A 17778-nucleotide genomic window follows, 5' to 3' on the forward strand; every position below is an offset into this window, starting at 1 on the left:
CTGGAGTTCACAGCACACACCAAGCCCTTCCGAAAGTAAACCCCCAGCCAGCCACAGCAGTGCACGGAGCAGCGGGGGCTGTGCCTTCTGAGACCAGCTCCGCTTTGGCTTTGCTCTCGCCCAGGCATCGTGCATGCAGTACCGTCTGGCGGTCCGGGATGCGGGCAGCCTCCAGATCCTCCACCTGTACACGTGCCTGGATCAGATCCAGTACATCGAGTGGTCGTCCGACTCGCTCTTCATACTGTGCGCCATGTACAAGCGAGGGGTTGTTCAGGTAAGGCACAAGCAGGGCAGGGAGGGTCCCGCTGGGGTTTCGTGGGTGCTCTGGGTGAGAGCCTCTTAGTGCAAGCACCAGTTCAAGGCTTTTGCTAAAGCCCTGTTACTGATAATGCTAAAGCACTGTTACTGGTAATGAAGATAGCCCAGCATGCCATTATTTTTGAAAAGAAATCCATTTTAGAATGGAAGTGTTCATCAAAGCTGGAGCCCGTGTCACCAGCTTTCAGTGCAGTAGGAACCAAATACATGCAAACTTGTTAAATGGACCAAAACTTGGTTTAAGATCAGAATCTGTCACAGCCCAAAAGCCACCTCACTTTACAATTTATATAAGCACACAGAGCTGTGGGGCTTACTTTTGCAGTGGGATCCAGCGCCAGTCCTTCATGGCCACAGCTCTCGGAGGATTGCGGACGTCTCCGGTGCACGGTGCAGAACCTCGTCCCAGCTGCAGTGTGTGCTCGCGAGCCGGGGGGTGGTGAGCTGCTGGTCCCCTGGGCTGCCTCTCTGGTTTCCTCTCTGACCCAGGTGTGGTCCCTGGAGCAGCCGGACTGGCACTGTAAGATCGACGAGGGCTCCGCAGGATTGGTGGCCTCATGCTGGAGTCCGGATGGTCGTCACATTCTCAACACAACCGAGTTCCATGTGAGTGTGAAGTCACGATTGCTCTGGATGGTATCAGATGTTACTGTCTGCACTCTGCCTCTTAAAATAACCTAAAGCTCTTAAAGCTGGAGTGGTGGTGAAGAGCATGGATATAGATTTCCTGTGTTCATGTAGGTAATCTAGGCTAATTCCAGTGCAGATGGTAGCTATTCTGTTAACATTTTATTCTCTTGCTTTGGATGATAAGGTAGAATGTGGACACTTGGCTTTAGAGGTAAAATTTTATGCTTAAGAGAAGTGTAGGGATAACTACTATTCATCAAAGCAGTTTTAGAAATCAAATGTGTTGTTCATAGCTCAGGGAAGGCTCAGGATTTCTACCAAAACCAAATAAAGCTCCAAACCATGAACATTTAAGGGTGGCTGTGGAATTAGAAAATATGATCTGAGGTTTACTGCCCTATGAGATGAGACTTGGAGAAATACTTTCATAGCTGTTTGATTTGGCACATAGGAGTTGGACTGCTGTTGATGGAACACTTGGGAAATTGAAATTAAAACACCTCTAAGTGCTTATTAATGAAGAGCCCTGTTCTGGAACCCACCCTGAGGTAGACTCTCAGTCTGGTGTGGCTGCTGGGCACTGGGTTTGTTGGGAGGCCTGGGGAAGTCTGAATCTCCACCATTGTGGTCTTTGGATTAGAGCTGGTGATTTGTGTTGTTCAGTGCACCCATGAATGGCCAAAAACCGGCAAAGAGCTACATGTGAGACATGCACATGTGGCAGAATTCTGTGGCAAGGATGTTTAGTGCTGGCTGGGGTAGAGATTTTTCAGTCTTGTTCCATTCCCCAACCCCTTTAGACAGCGGGTTATGAGGAGTGATGAATTTAGGCCTTAGTTTTCCTAGCAATGAATCACCCTGATGGCAACTAAAATAAAATGAGTTTCAGAACTCATTCAGAACTTCCACCTGAAGTTGTTAAACTCCCTGCTAGTCAGAGAGAGGCGTCTGCAGTAACCCCCACTGAAGCCTGGTGCTATGTGCTACAAGTGTGAGTATCTCGTGGCACGTGTGTGTGGGGGTGGCAAGTATTTATTGCCTCCAACAGAACTTGGTTTGACCTTAGAGGATTTCATTAAGCCTTTGCCAAGTTGGCATCTGTCTTGGGATAAGTTTTCTTTCCAGCTGTAAACAGGTTGCTAAATTAGCTTTTGTCAGACAGCTGCCTGGGTTATGCTGGTGTCTGAGTTGTGTTTACTCTCTCTCTGCTAAATCCATAGTCTGGTGGGACAGACAGAGTAGTGCTTGAGACAGAAACTGTCAGGATACTTAATATTGGTGTATTATGTATGTTATTGAATACAGTGATTGCTCAGAGGGCTTAGGGCTTCCCTGTCAACCAGTGCAGCTTGGCTTTGGTTGCCTGATGCTTTCAAGCAGCACAACTAATTACTCATACTCCTAATTCTTCAGGTCAATATGTGAGCTCCACTGTAACATGCAGAAAACTTCATTATTCCTAGGATTTTTTTTAAAGGATATGGTTGTGCTAACTTATTTTTAGGAATCCATACTTACTAATGCCTCAGAAAGTGATTCTTCAGCTGACTTGCAGTCAAGTTTTTCTGTGGTCAGCATTATAGTGAATGATGTTGTGGGGTTTTTGCTCTGAGTGGTGTGCATCAACTCAAGATGAGTGCAGCACACATTTCCAAATTCCATTTTGACTGTTCAGCCTTCTGAGATAGGCAGTGATGCTCTGTAGGCATTTAATATTAACATAGCTCTGCAAATGTGATAATTTTATTGGAGGTGAGTCTGTAATAATAATAATTTGCAGGTTTTTGGGTCCCAGAATTGTTGCACGACACACAGTAATACTGAATGGCAGAGGCACCTGTCCAGGTCTTCACACAATGACTGCAATAACAGGACTATATACAGGGCAGCCAAATGATACAGCCGTACGGGATGGGGTGCATAAGCCCTGCTCACTTGATAGTGAATTGTTTCTAACAGTAATGGGTTACAGATATGGAGGAATTACCCATGCTTACTTACAAAAGTGTGTGTAGTACCTGCATAGTTGATTGCTAGAAGATTCCACGCTGTTGCTGTGTCATGTGGAAGGTGTTGTACCAGGTATCTCTTCACTTGCAGTGCCTGAGTTTATAGGCACGTGTAGGGCTTAAACACGAGCTGCAGATAAAAGATACAGAGAAAGCAAATGACTCTGTTTTGTGATAAACAATGTGAAGATCAGCAGCATTGTTGAGTGTTTCTTTCAAGAGCCATAATATAAACTACATATAGAGTACTTCAGTTCTGCGTTAGGTACTGAACACTGAGGAGCTTCTTTCAAACTACAGCAGCAGGGGAATAAGTGTGTGTTTCTGTGTATACTGGAGCTAATCCTTAGTAACTGTAAATGGCTGCATTGGTTGAAAAATGCTTTCTGTCGAGGAATGTGCTCTGAATAATCTCCTGAAATCCAGTGCTGACAGACACTGCTATGTAAGGAGGCCTCGTGACCCAGTCAAGTCTGGGACAAAAGTTGACGGTCATTTGAGATGCAAGGTTGTTTAAAAGTGTGTTTTTATCCATTGAAAATCACCAGTCTTACACCTGCCTGTAGCTGTCAACATCGGGCTGTAGTCCTGAACCCAGCACTGGAGACTGTTTATCACGTTACCATCTAAATACTTTTTATTTCTCAGCTGTTTTTAGGCTATTTTAAAAATGCTGCTGCTTTTGGTTTGTTTTTCCACTGCAAAACAACAGCTGAAAACTTCTCAGACACCATTATCATTAGGATTTGAGTTTGACAGTGCCACTTAATGGGTCTATGCTGAAGAGAAAGCACCCCTCAGCGCTCAGTGGAGAGGAGTGCACTGCAGGCTTGGCTGACCATGGTCTGGTTTCCTGCTGTGAAAGCAATTGTCCCTTCTCCACAGTCTCTCAGAAAAACAAGAAAGAGCAATGCAAACTTAGTGCAATATGTTTCTGTCTCATAATCATATGATAGCTGTGAAATAATCACTCTTAGGCTAGTTTATGTTGGCAGCTTGGGCCAGTTGGTGGAATGATGTTCCAGTTGGGAGTATGAAGGTTCTCCCTTTTTGTCCCAATTTAATTGTAAGCACATTGTTAATCTGTGTAAGATAGGTGTGAAGTCCATAGGCTAAGCACAGAATGTAACTTTCTCAGTTTATAAATGTTTAAGTGCACACAAATAGAATATCTGGAAGGAATCCCAGTCCAAACCGATTCCCCAAGGAATCAAACTGATTTCCTTTTACATGTTTCTAACACTAGGCCAAAACCTTTAGGCTCCTGATGTGTGACTTGGGCAAGAGGTTGCAGGGATGTTAAGGCAGAGCATAGCGGTGGTCTCTAACTTGCTGTTGTGCACTTCCCTGACCAGCTTGCAACCTTTTCAGGAATGATGCTGGAATAGAGGATCTTCTTAGTAGTTATGGGTGTGTTGTGACTGATGGAGATCAAGTCTGAAGATGAAGTGCTTTGGTTACCAAAGGATTGTCAGTGTTGAAGAACATGCTCAGCCATTAAGCACAATGTGACAAGAATGAACAGGAAAACCATTATTAGTGTCTCCTCTGGGGAGTTACAAAACTTGACCCTTTTAGAGAAGGTTCTGAGCAGCAAACAGAGGACCCATCCCTGGCAGTGCTCAAGGCCAGGTTGGACACAGGGGCTTGGAGCAACCTGCTCTAGTGGAAGGTGTCCCTGCCCATGGCAGGGGGTTGGAACTGGGTGAGCTTTAAGGTCCTTTCCAACCCAAACCAGTCTGTGATTCTGAGTCTCGGACAAGGCAGAGGTGACAGAGCTTTGTGCATCATGTGCTGTTTCTCACCTGTAGAGATTCTTCTCTTCCTACACAGAGCTTGACATGAGCAGTGAAGTTTTGCCTCAATGTCAGCCAACATGGCAGGAGTAGGAGTGCATTCAACAAGAGCAGGCGAGGTGAGTTGATCTTGAGGCCAAGCAGCAGCACAAGTGCAAACTTGGATGCCTTTGTTGGGAAAAATTATGATGCAGACCTCAGCATTTGAAGCTTGCAGCTGCTAAGCTTGTATTAAGTGGCTGCAGAATGTGTGCTGTGTAGGCTGCGTGTTTTGGTCGGGGGAGGAACAGCAGCAAGTACATTTAACACTGCAATTAATAGGGGCAAGCAGCATGTCACTATTGCAGTTGTGCTAGAAGAATGTGAGTAGGCATTGTGTTGGTATTTTTAAAGTAAATCTTGCATGAAGAGCAGACTAACAGTGCTGTGTTTCTGTGGGGCCGGAAGCAAGCAGTTGCAGCAATAGAACTTGATTAATGTTCTCCATCTCCAGGGTTCCTCTAGGACCTGCTAAACTTTAAAGGCTCTGTAATGTCTAGCTGTAATTTCATACCTGTGAAATGAAGAGAATAATCAACGCTGTATTAAATAGTGGTGCAGTACCTTCTCTAACTTTGGATAGAAGTGGACAGGAATCTGACCTGATTGAGCTCTTTCCGTTAATAAATTAAACTATTTAAATGATTTCCTCATCTCTTTAAATTTCAGAAGCTTTTTCTGTGTACAAAAAGCATTTGGGGGAACAGCTAATGCTGCTCTTTTGCTTTGGGATTCCATGTATCTTCAGAGTGCTTATGAGGATCCTGAAGCTTGGTTTGAACACCATGTCAACTACAAGAGTCGTGCTGTGTGGCAAAAATTATAGTGTCATCAAGAGAGAACCTTTGAGAGCTGTTGCAACACATGGTCTGTAGCATTACCAGGTAGAACAGAGTCATAGGATGCTGCCCTGGAATCCCTTGCCACCTTCAGGGAATGAAAATGTGCACTGAGGACAAACATGCAAAGCATTATAGCAGAAACATCTTTCTGAGGGTGCTGGTGAAGCTGATGGTCCATCTGCTGCAGGATTGGGGTGCAGTGGTAGGCAGTGCTGAAGTTTTACCTCTGTGATGAATCAGAACTAGTTTTGTTGTTCAGTAGTTCTGGGAAAGGTGGCTTATGACTGTGGTGCTTTCTTGGAAAAACAGGCTTACCTGCATCTCTCCTAGAATCTCTTGCCTTGGTGCAATAAAATGTAGGAAATGACAAGAAAAATACTATCCTGGGAACATTCCTTGCTCCAGCTATAAGTGATTCACATGCCATCCTGATTAATGCACATATGTCTGGTGGGGCTGCCGTTGCTAAGGGAGAGTAAGTATTTGTTTTTAATTGAATAATCTGCAGATGGCAACACAGAGCTTCCAGAATGTGGGCTGTGACCTTGAAGAGCTGTGGAGAGGCTTCTTTTGCAGCTGACTGCTTTCTCTGCTGTTTGGGTGGCTTATGGATGCTTGAGCCTCCAGAAATACCCCAAACGTCACGTTGAATGCCTTGCTCTGCACGGCATGTTTTGGTTCTTTTCTCATCCTTTCCGTAAGGATGTAGCATTGCCTTTGTGTGTGGCTGAGGAAAGAAGAGCAAAATACAAAAGAAATCAGAGCGTGTCTAAAAGTTGAAAAATTCAGCTACACTTTCATACTTGGTAGCTTTTTCCCAAGAGGTACAATGTTCTTGAGTTGCTGTAACTCTTCATCCACTCATAAATGTAAGAAACTTCTCATCTCTCTTCCAGATTCTGTGATGAAACTGTGTTTTTTTTTCCAGCTGAAGAGTGCCTATGCATGATACATGTAGCTAGATTCATGCTACTATCAGTAACTTTGGTGTTGATGAAGAGCTTTTCTCCATATTGGTGTTTTGCATCTAATATACCCCTCTGGTGTGATCAGTGTGCCTGTCATGGTGATTTCCAATAGGTAATGTTACTAATTGAAGGGAGTTGGGAGAGAATTCCTCACAGCTACTTCTCAGGCTTTATGTTGGAGCTACATGGAATAGCTGCAAAGCTTAGTTAGCCACGGAGAGTACATTGATCTACTTTGTGTGGCTGAAGTAGGTTTATGGGCTTCTATTTACTTACCTTTTTTATCTACAGAATTAAACACATATTTCCTTGTCTTTGTTTTCTTTGGCAGCTGCGGATAACAGTGTGGTCCTTGTGTACAAAGTCTGTATCTTACATCAAGTATCCTAAAGCTTGTCAGCAGGGTAAGTGGCACAAATCTAACACCAGAATGGTATTAATATGGCAGAAAGGGAAAAGGAATGTGATGGGTAATGACAAAACACAGGTCTCGGAGAGGGCTCTGGCCCTCTCCCTGCTGAGGGGTAGTCTTGCCCTCGTGGACCCATGTCCCACCAGCTGCGAGCTCAGAGATGCGCTGTGGGGTTGTCGTGCTCCTGCTGCGAGTGAAGGATCACATCAATCCATGTGTCTCTTCTTCAAATCTACATCTTTGCTGCATTCACCTCTAAAGGGTCCTTTCAAGACATCAAATGAAGCTGGATGCATTGGTGATGAAAAACACTAATCCAAAGTGGCTTTTGCCATCTCTTGCACATGAAAAGAAGCTGTGTCAGGCTTGTTCAGCCACATGGCTGTGGTTAGCAGTATCCTGCCTGAGGCTTGTATCCCGTGTATGACACAAACAATTATGTATCCCATATAAAATAAGAGTGGATGGGGACTGATGCCTAGAAGCTGGTGGAGTACCAATGGTTGCATAACTAATCCATTTAGTTTAGATTAATGAACTGCTTATTTGAAATCTGTGGCTTTTATATAACAACTGTCTGTCACTAATCAAATGCGGGGTTTTGAAGCATGCTGAAGTTCTGCAGTAGCTGTGAAGCTGTGTCCTTAGAAGTAGCTCATGCAAAGCTTGAGAACTGTGACACACGGAAATCAGTGACACTATGCATTGCCTTGATTTTGATTAATGTGATCTATGAAGATGTTTTTTCCTTCTCCTTTCATTTATCCTTTGAATTGGGAGTAACTGCTCATCCTTGAGGAGTTGTCAACTGTTCTGTCTTGTTTTCTCTCTCATTTTCTTAATTAACTTTGTCTCATTGCAGGGATAGCTTTCACTAAGGATGGCCGCTACATGGCAGTGGCAGAAAGACGTGACTGCAAGGACTTCATTAGCATCTTTGTCTGCAGTGACTGGCAGCTACTGAGAGTAAGATACGTCCTTGCCTTCCCCTCCTTCTGTGTAGACTACAAGTGTGTGTTGCACGCTGCTTTGGGCTTGGCCACTTTGGTAGTCTGATTTTAGGCGTGCAAGAGGCACACTAGGATGTCATAGAGGACTGGATGGGTCTGAAATTAAAACACATTAAGAACTATTCTGTGCATAGTGTCACCTCTGGCTCAGGAATTCTAAGGCTCCTTAAAAGGTGATGGCAGGATTTGGGAAACAGCATTAAATGCTCATTTCCAAGCACTTCCATGATGATCCTGTACTGGCCTTTGAGGCAAGGAATTGGCCTAGCTGGATTTCTTGACTGATTCAGTGTAACTGCTTTTCCTTTATTATGAAATGCTGTTCATTTTAAGGTATAGCAAGTTTTTGCCTCTTCCATAAAGGGAAACCAAAGGAAAAGGGAATGCAACATACTGTTACTAAAGAAAACACTTCTGTTCCCATGCTAGCATACCAAAGGCTCCCTTGTGTTTGTGGTAGCACCTAGAAGAATAAATCTGGGGATTCTAAGTCAGAAGCAATAGTATTTGTTAGTGCAGTATTTCAAATGGTTTTGTGTTTTCTCTTTTGGGGGCAGCATTTTGACACTGAAACACAAGATCTGTTTGGGATCGAATGGGCTCCTAACGGCTGTGTCCTGGCAGCATGGGATACGTGTCTGGAGGTATGGTATGGAGAAAAAACTGATTATTTTCTTGGAGAGTCCCAGTTGAGTTTTAGCTGCTGTGTATAAAGCACTAACTAGAATAGCTTGTGTTAAGTTCATTTTTCCTTTAAACATAACAAAAGCTGAACTCAAACCGTTTGAACTGGTAATACTTGTATCGGTAATGGATGTCCTTACGAGTGTATGTCAAACTGTTGTCTAGATCTTTGACAGCAAATTATCTTATTAGCTTTCTGATTTACCTTGAAAAAAAGTAAATGGATTGTAAGCATTGCAGGAGCTGTTATTGAAATAACAGAAGAATTCTTCTGTTTTATTTTGCATTGCACAGTAATTTTACAGGTAAGTACTCATCCAAAAAATTAGCAAGGAATATCTAATATTCTGCTTTGAGTAGATGAATTTCTGGGTATAGAAAAGTGTCCTCCAGGGGCCATGATTTTATGGGCTGTATGATCAAAACAGCCCTGGGAAAGGGGCAGGGTTGGAGCATCCTGGATCAGAGCACTGGCAGATGCTGAAGGAGGGTGATGGTCTTCCATAGTGTCATCTGCTGATGCTGTTAGAGAGTGCTGGGCTGGAGGGGCCACTGCTCTGGCCCAGTGGGGCATTTGTGCTGTTGGGGACAGGGTGGCTGTGGTCTGAGAGTGCCAGAAGAGCCAAACTGGAAGCCTTGATCCTCTTGTCTCAAGTCACAGATAAGAGGCCAGTCCCTTTGTATTTAACTTGCTGCCTTTTAGTCAGGGAGAGTTTGGAAGGAGTGGTTTTGGCTTCAAACAATATTGATAGTCTTTAGAATAACCTATTTCTGTTTCAGTATAAAATACTGCTCTACTCCCTCGACGGCAGACTCCTGTCCACATATCAGGCTTATGAATGGTCCCTTGGCATTAAATCAGTTGCCTGGAGTCCCAGCAGTCAGTTTTTGGCAATTGGCAGCTATGATGAAAAGGTAAGAAATAAGTTTACTTTCTCTCTGTTGCCTGAACCACTCGTAGAACTTTATCATTCTGGTTCTATCTTGCACTGCTTTCCACAACTAGGTGCGTATCTTGAACCATGTAACTTGGAAGAAGATCACAGAGTTTGAGCATCCAGCAACTGTTGTGAACACAAAGACCGTAAGTATGGATCTGGAATCCATTGAGTCATTGGCAGTGCTTTGGTGCTGCTGTTGGAATCCCAGAGATACCCGTTTCATTCTGGAGACCTTGCTTTTCCCCTCCTAATGTGTAAAGGGCTTGGGGAAATCCCATGAAAATTTGGGGATGTAAGAGAAAGAGAGGAATCCTTTCAAGTTTGGACAATGTGCGTACGATCCACTCAGCTTTAGCACTGATGGATTCTCAGGTGCTTTCTATCACATGCCAGTGTATTTTGATGCAGATGGGGATTGCATTACAGATGTGAGTGTGCAGAGGATGGCAAATAGGGAAACAACAGGAGAGATTTGTCTTGGCTTTATACAGTTCGTGACTTTAAAAAGCCTTGGACCTGGATTGCAGTCAGATCTACATCTTGTGTGTACAGGCTCCTCCAGCTCACCTACAGAATATTTCCTGTAAACATCTGTCAAGGTTTATTTTTACCCTTGCATACATGTATGTGCAAGGCCCAGAGATTCTGGGCAGTTGGCAGCAGGCAGAGAACTGTGGCTTTTGTTCCAAAAATCACAAACTGTTCCCATCCATCAAGGTAAAAGAACACAGTGTGGTAGTGCTGCGTGCTGCTGCAGAGGGAGACTGGGCTTGTGTCTGGACAGATATCCTGGGAGAGTTCACGTGTACAGACTAAAATATTTGTGCTATTCCCTTGCTTTTTTTTCTGATAGTATGTGATTAAGAGTCTTTGTTGCAAAAATGAAATCTGTGTTTGCATTGTAAGGAAGGTGATTTATTGTGCTGCCAGATTTTAGCTCTCAGGAATAACGGATGAGGTGTGCTCTGGCAGCCTCACTCTTCATAGACTTCAAGGTTCATTTATTTATTACAGGAGTGTTTTCCTGGTCATTGTTCCAAACAGCAAATGATTCACTGAGTTTGGTATTTGCCTACCAAAGCCTTTTCCTCCGCTGGTGAACCAGGGGATGCTGAGACACAACACGCTTGTAAATGAGTTAGTGGGATGTGGATGGTTTGGTAATAGCCCATGTTCAAATCCTCCAAGTCCCTTCTGTAGAACTCTCACTTGTTTCTTTGTAGATTGTGTATAAAGAAGTGGAGAAATCCCCATCTGTTGAAACAGAGAGACTTTCTTTCCCTCCAACAAGAGCATTGGCTAGTTCTCTCTTCAGCACACAAAGTAAATGTAAGCCAAAGTTTACTACAACGAGATGCTTGAGTTTGCCACGTGAAGTCTTTCTAGAAGTAAACACTATAGGTGAACTCTGCCCCTTTGGTATGAATGGCTCCAGTGGGTACTCTGAAGGGCAGTGAATCAGTGCTGCACTCTGCTAGAGGGGCTGCTGTCTGCAGGGTGGTTTGAAGGCAGGTTAAAGATCAGCAGGATACTGTGGAAGAGAACTGTAATTGCTCAGGTGTTGCAAGAACAGCCAGATCTTGCTCTCATAGTTGCTGGCAAAAGTTGTCCTAGCATTGTGTGGGTTTCTTCTGCCTTGTTCCATCTCTGTGATGTTATTTCATGACTTAGTTTAGCTGTTGCAGATAATCATTGGAATTGGATGAACTACTGCTATTAATCTTAGCAGAATGTGTCAGTTCCAGTAATAGAATCAATAATTAAAATAGAATAATTGGATATTCTGCTCTTGCTGTTTGCTTTGGGATAGTAATTAATCCCAGTAAAAAAGCAGAGCATGATGAAGGCCATTTGGCTTTTGTCTTAGAAGCTGTAGTTGTGGCAGTGCTTTAAACTTGCCTCCAGACAACAGAAGTATTAGAGAGGTGGCAGACAATGGAGGATTAGTATTCTTTTTTGATATTCACTGTTTGCAGTGCTGTGAATCACCTTTGGTTTGCATTGGTGTTTGTTTGAAATACTAGTGAAAAGAGCAGAAAACTTGATAGCCTATTTTTTGGTAGTTTAATCTCAGGCAACAGTGAGTGTTTACGTGAAGATGCCTTAACTTAAGACAGTGGAAGTTTTAATAGGAACATCTGGGAGAAGAGTAAAACGCAGCCATGTCATCTCAGAGATAAGGGGTGTTTTAACAGTTGGAATGTAAATATTTTGTCCATTCAGGCTTGATTTCTTCTCTTTCAAATTCCAGATGACATTTCCGAGGTGCCACTCTCTTTGCACTATGCCAAACCAGCTGCTGACAGGGCAAATCCCAAAATGGGCATTGGGATGTTGGCATTCAGTCCGGATAACTGCTTCCTGGCTACCAAAAATGGTGAGTTCCTGCTGCCCTACACTGAAGGGGAAACCTGCTACCAGCATGTGGGGTTTAAAGTCAGCTCTGTTGTGCAAACATGCTACTACAGAGGAAGTTCAGCCTATGCCTTCTAGCATACATAAAGTGTTGTGAGCTGCTAGAGCTACTTATCAGTGCATTAACTCAGCCTTGGCTTTGTATTTAGTAAGTAGGATGCTTTTTATATATCCCTTTGAATGTAGGTGAGCTTGCTGTACTAGAAAATGAAAGGCACAAGTTTCTGCCTCCATTTACAGCAAGTGTCTCTTGAAAGGCAGAATTCTTCACAACCTGTAGTAGGGGGTTTTGATTAGTGAGTCATGGATTTAACTTTCCATCTTTTCCCTTCACTGCTCCTGAAGGGCTGCCTGTGTTTGTGCCACAGAAGCTGTGGTTCTGGAGGGCAAACTAAGTCACTTTTTAATCCTTTTTGCAGTATTTCTAAGGCAAAATTGAAGGCAGTGCTGGGCAACACTCTGGTGGTGTTACACCTGTAGTGTACCCAAATGGTTTTTGGTGTGTTAGACCTCAGTAATGCCCATTTGGTAAAAAGATTACACTACTTATTTGAGCCTTCAGGTATAAATGTGATTACCTCTTCCTTTTCCAACAGATAACATTCCTAATGCTGTCTGGATCTGGGACATTCAAAAGCTGAAGCTGTCTGTAGTCCTGGAGCAGCTGTGTGCCATCCAGTGCTTCCGGTGGGACCCCCGACAACCCCGCCTTGCTGTATGCACAGGGAATAGCAATGTCTACTTGTGGTCCCCAGCTGGCTGCGTGTCAGTGCAGGTCCCAGTGGAAGGTAAGGCCTGTGGGAGCTTCCACAAGCCATCAGCAGCTTTACTGACTGTTTTTCCACTTACCAGCCTGCTCTGTTTCTGCAGGTGACTTCCCGATTGTGTCTCTCTCCTGGCATTCCAGTGGGGACTCCATGGTGCTTCTGAGTAAGGACAACTTTTGTGTGTGTTACTTGGAAAAAGATGAGGTAAAATAACAACCTTTTGCATTAAACTGCTCACAAGATTGAGGAGGAATGAGGACTGGGATCAAACCCTGTTGCCCAGTGTGAAGGTCTTGTATTTATGGATTATTTATTTGAAGGAGCTTACCCAAACTCCAGTGTGTGAAGTATTGTGAGTGCATTTGAATGAAGTGATGTAGCAACTTTGTGTAGAGGATGAAATCTGGATTGCAAGGAAACTGTAGTACTGATGTATTTAAACTTTATCAACTATGAAACCTTGTTTTCTAAAACTGTAGCTGTGTGTATATAATGTATAGCTATTTAAATTTTATAATTTCCAATAAATACTTTGATAGTTACAAACTTTCTATGACTATCTGCATTCTGAGGTCTGGTTCTCTGTGATCAGTGAGGTGATTAATCCTAGCACAAGGAGTTACTTGCACACACCACTGTGCAGCTTGTATCCAGGCTGGTAAGACAGGAGACTCTTCTGGTATATTACAACTAAATATTGTAGCAGAAGAAGATACATCAGGAAGACACTTTCTAGGGAATCAGTTCCTGTTAAAGCAGAACAAGTTCTGTGTTCAGAAAGCAAATGAAGCCCCCTGCAGTAGCAGTAATTGTGTTTTTCCAGACTAAGAGTTAACGGATGACAGTAATTGCATCTGGTCTACTATAGATTTACTATACTGAATCTTTGTAAGAAGAGTCATAACTTACTTTAGAATGATACACTAAAGGCAACTGAAATAGGAGCTTTTGACCCAACTATAGTGCCAGATGGGATTGGATGGTTGGGCAGGGCAGGAGCAGTTGGACTGTCTGGTCTCTATAACCTGTGTAGCCAACTGCTGGATCCATCAGAGGAATTTACTGGATGTTTTTTCTTTTGCTACTTAATTTCACAGCCTCAGTCTCCCCAAAATGAAGAAAAATGAACAAATTGAGTTAAATTTTAACTTTACTGCAAGATTAATGAAAATTAAATAGGTATCATAGAAAATGCATTGGGGGCATGCAGCTTGTTGCATTCCATCATGACTTCAGCTTTACAGAGGTTTCATAAAAGCACATCTTAGTCCAAAAACCACCACTGCAGCACAGCGTTTATTCAGCATTGTAGTTGTGCAGAGAAATGCCCTGATAAAACAGCACATCTAGAAGGTCACATGGAATGAAAGAGGTGGCCAGAGTAACCTCGGGAGCAGTTTCTGTTGCATTCTCTTAAACTGCTTCTGAATTTCATTACTGGACATCTGTGTGAGGTGAAGTGTAAATCAAGATTGGCACCAAAGTTTTACCTGTCTCCAGCAGGAGTCCTGCCCTGCTGCTCTCTCAGACTTGATTTAAGAAAAACTGTTAAGAATATAGATCTAATCAAAATAGAATTCCTTTTCACTTTTATAAATAATAGCTTTGAAGGCAGATGTGTTGGTGAGGCTTTTGGCAATAGTCTCTCAATGGAGCCTTTATTCTGTGGCTGCAGCAAGCACACACACAAAAAGTCAGGAAGCCAATTAACTCCTATTCAGGCATAGCTCATGTGGACTGCTTCTGAGCAGATGCAGTAGGGGAGTTTAACACTATTAGCTGACTGTTTAGCTACAGGATGACTTCACAGGCCTTAATGTGCTAAGGTGCCTGGAACTGTGACCACTAACATCTCTAAACAATGTGAATCAAGCCCAAGCACACTACAAGGTTTGACACCAAACACAGGGATACAGCTGTAACATGGCATGAATGTCTTGCTGTGTCTTAGATGCTGTGCAGAGTGGTTGTAGCAGATTCCCATTACCCTTAATTAACATGTAGTTAGAAGAACATGTAATTAGAAATGAAAAATAACTGCTGCTAGCTAGCCCTGTGTAAGAACTGTAAATCAGACATAAAATGAGTGACACTACCTTGTGTCTGCATCAGATTAACCTGGCCTGTGTGTTCTCTGAACAATCCAGGCCTCTTGTGAACCTCCACTTCTCCAGCCCTTTTGTGTTCCCCTGACTTCCTCACTTTGATTATCTAGTGTTCTGCTGCATGGCATGCTCTCCCCAGACCATACCAAATCACTTGCCCTTGAAAAGATGCCACACAATGAGTTTTAAAAACCAATTTTGCCTCTTGTCATGGAGTAGCCAAGCTTGGCCTCGTTGTTGATAAAGGACATCAATCCCAGGTAGGTCTCAATCAGGAGAGGACGCTCCAGCACGAGCACACCATTTGCCCTTCCTGGCAATGGAGACTCCTTATGGGCTTTCTTCACAGCCTGGATTAGCTGAGTTTTGAAGTTCTCCAGCTGAAAGAAGAAAAGTCATGCTGGTGGTGGTCCTTTGTTTTAAAGATGGACAAACAGCTGCTGATGGTGACTTGTAAAGGCTGAATGCCGAAGCTGTCGTCATGATAAATTTGTTCTGACATTTAACCTTAATGATACAGTTAATACCAGGACTCTATTTATGTGTAACTTAAAGATTTGCCAGTGACTAACACTGTTTATTTCTGATTGCCCTTATCACTGATGTGCAGAACATAAATTACCATGGTGGTTATTTTTAAGTGAAAGCAACTATTGCAAGTAAAATGGAGAACCACCTAAGTGAAGGTTTGCACTCAGCAATTAAACTGTTTGTTTAATTAGCTGGCAGTCCTAGAAGTCATCAGGCATCAGCCTGTTGGGTAAGTCAGAGGAGGAGCAGCACCGAGACCCATTTTCTGTTGGGTTTTATGGGACTTTGCACCTGTGGAGATTTCAGCCTCCTCCTCCTCATAGCAACTATTTGCAGGAGCTGCCCTGCAGGTCAGAATCTGATGAATGGGGAGATGTAGTTACAGCTCCAAGTTCCATCTCTTTGACTTAACTATTTAACTGCTGTATCTTTTCAAAATCATCCAAGTCATGCCCAGCCTACAAGCTCAACAACCCACCTAGAACCGGAGAGGCCAGTTCCTTACCAGGCAAAGGGAGGCCACCTTCTCATCAGCGTCTGCCATCGGGTGTTCAGTGAAGGTGACGTACGGGATGCTGGTGGACCACGGGTTCCATCTGTTGATGAACGAGGCACGACTCTGCTTGTCCCACTGAATTCGAATTCCAACACCTTCTCGCCTGACGTTGAAGACAGCACAGTTAACAGGGTAAGACTCTGGAGTCTTTGAGGCCAGTTTAAGTAGAAACACGCTGTCTGAAACAGAGCTAGAAACTGAAATAGAAGTTTGGTAGGAAGTGTTTCCTCTAGACCAGTAAGAGAAGAATTTGGCCTCTGAAATGTGCAAAGACATGTTCTTACAAGCTGAGGGCAAGAAGGTTATGCTTGTTAGATGCCCAGGACCCAACATCTGAACTACATTGCCTGTGATGGCCTGTGTTTGATGTGTGACCTGACATTTACACATGGCTTTCTAGTAATGCTAAGGTAGTGGTACTACTACTGCTTCTACTCACCGCACTACATAGAATCATTAGAGTTGAAAGGGACCTTAAAGCTCATCCAGTTCCAATCCCCTGCCATGGGCAGGGACACCTTCTACTACAGCAGGTTGCTCCAAGCCCTGTCCAACTTGGAATGCTGATGGCAATGAACTTCTGCTCCCAAACCTACTCATCTTACCTCAGAAGTCCTTAAGCAACTTGCTTTTAATGTAACTACTGGTTGTCCCAGCAAAACAGCAGCTACCCCAAGGTCTTATAGTAAGGCTGCGCAATAGTTTGCAAAGTCACGTGAGCAAAAGGAGAGTTCTCAGCCATGCCCAGCAGTCAGGGACAAAGGCTGACAGCTCAAACTACTCATAGTAACAACACAAGAGTTGAAATAACACTGCAGCGTTACTGCATCAACTCACTTGTTCAGAGATTTAGATGGGAACTCGAACTGTCCAACTGAGATGGTATCAACGGCGCTGAGGGCGATCCTCGTCACGTGCTGGCACTGCAGGCTGATGAAGTTGTATTTGCAGATCAGGAGGGACCAGTCTGTGATGAGAACCAGACGCTCCTTCTCATTGTTCCAGTGATCGATCCTGGCAAGGCAAAAGGACGGACTTGAGCGGTCTTGGCCATGGGCAGAAGAGTCGTGAAGGAGAATGAACCCGTTCCATCATGGCCTTTGCTTTGGGTCAGCAAGTCTGACAAGAGGTGGAGTGTCATGACAGGGGAAAATACTAAGAAAATCAGAGTAAGTGTGAGGATTCAGAGCATCTGCTCCAGCTATTGCCTGTTATTTGAGAACAAATGCTCCTAAATGGGGCAGATGAGCGTGTTTAACACCATGCCAGTAGCGTGTTGCCACGCTTGCTGAATTAACCGGAGTGGTGCATGCTCAGGGGAGAGAAATAGCTTCCTTTACCTGTGTCATCTGACTGTGTTTTCCTCTGTAAGAACAGCCTGTACGTAGAAAAACTTGTCAGTTTCTTCACATTTCAGAGATAAAAGATTTTACCTTTACCTGCTGTTGAACCATCGCAGCTATTATACTGTGCCATTCTTAGGGCAACCTAGGAGTAAGTTGTATTTTCACTCTAAGGGTCATAAGATTTGGAACAAGTTAACATAGGGGCTTCCCCTTGCCCTTGGGTGGGTTTGAGCTGCACAGGAATAGGAGCATGATGCAGCCACCCTTGGCCTCTGCAGGGCTTTCTGTTCTGCAAGTGTCTAGAACCGTGAAGAGTTAAAGCAGAGCAAAGCAGGTATGTGCAGGTTGGGGGCCGAGGGGCCGGGCAGGGTGGAGGGAAAGGCAAAGCGGGGTGTAGGGCCCGGGT

General features: G+C 43.8%; 2 protein-coding genes across 2 annotated transcripts; one reads left to right on the forward strand and one right to left on the reverse strand.

The window, feature by feature from the left end:
- Window positions 1-124: 124 nt before the first annotated feature.
- Window positions 125-13070, forward strand: WRAP73 (WD repeat containing, antisense to TP73; the record flags this gene model as incomplete). The annotated part of the gene is made up of 11 exons (XM_010012059.1): window positions 125-277; window positions 811-927; window positions 6937-7009; window positions 7880-7983; window positions 8585-8671; window positions 9492-9626; window positions 9718-9795; window positions 10876-10981; window positions 11904-12029; window positions 12664-12855; window positions 12938-13070. Coding segments are annotated over 11 exons (1281 nt in total), but the record flags the coding sequence as incomplete, so codon positions are not given.
- A 2026-nt stretch (window positions 13071-15096) lies between these two features.
- On the reverse strand, window positions 15097-17502 carry TPRG1L (tumor protein p63 regulated 1-like). Its single transcript, XM_010012060.1, has 4 exons — window positions 17466-17502; window positions 16864-17071; window positions 15976-16129; window positions 15097-15319 (listed from the first exon to the last, which is right to left on the reverse strand). The coding sequence occupies exons 1-4, from the start codon at window positions 17500-17502 to the stop codon at window positions 15125-15127; spliced, it is 594 nt and encodes a 197-aa protein (XP_010010362.1). The 3' UTR covers window positions 15097-15124.
- Window positions 17503-17778: the final 276 nt, after the last annotated feature.

This window comes from Nestor notabilis, unplaced genomic scaffold, assembly GCF_000696875.1.
Source record: "Nestor notabilis isolate BGI_N333 unplaced genomic scaffold, ASM69687v1 scaffold10483, whole genome shotgun sequence".
Lineage (NCBI taxonomy): Eukaryota > Metazoa > Chordata > Aves > Psittaciformes > Psittacidae > Nestor > Nestor notabilis.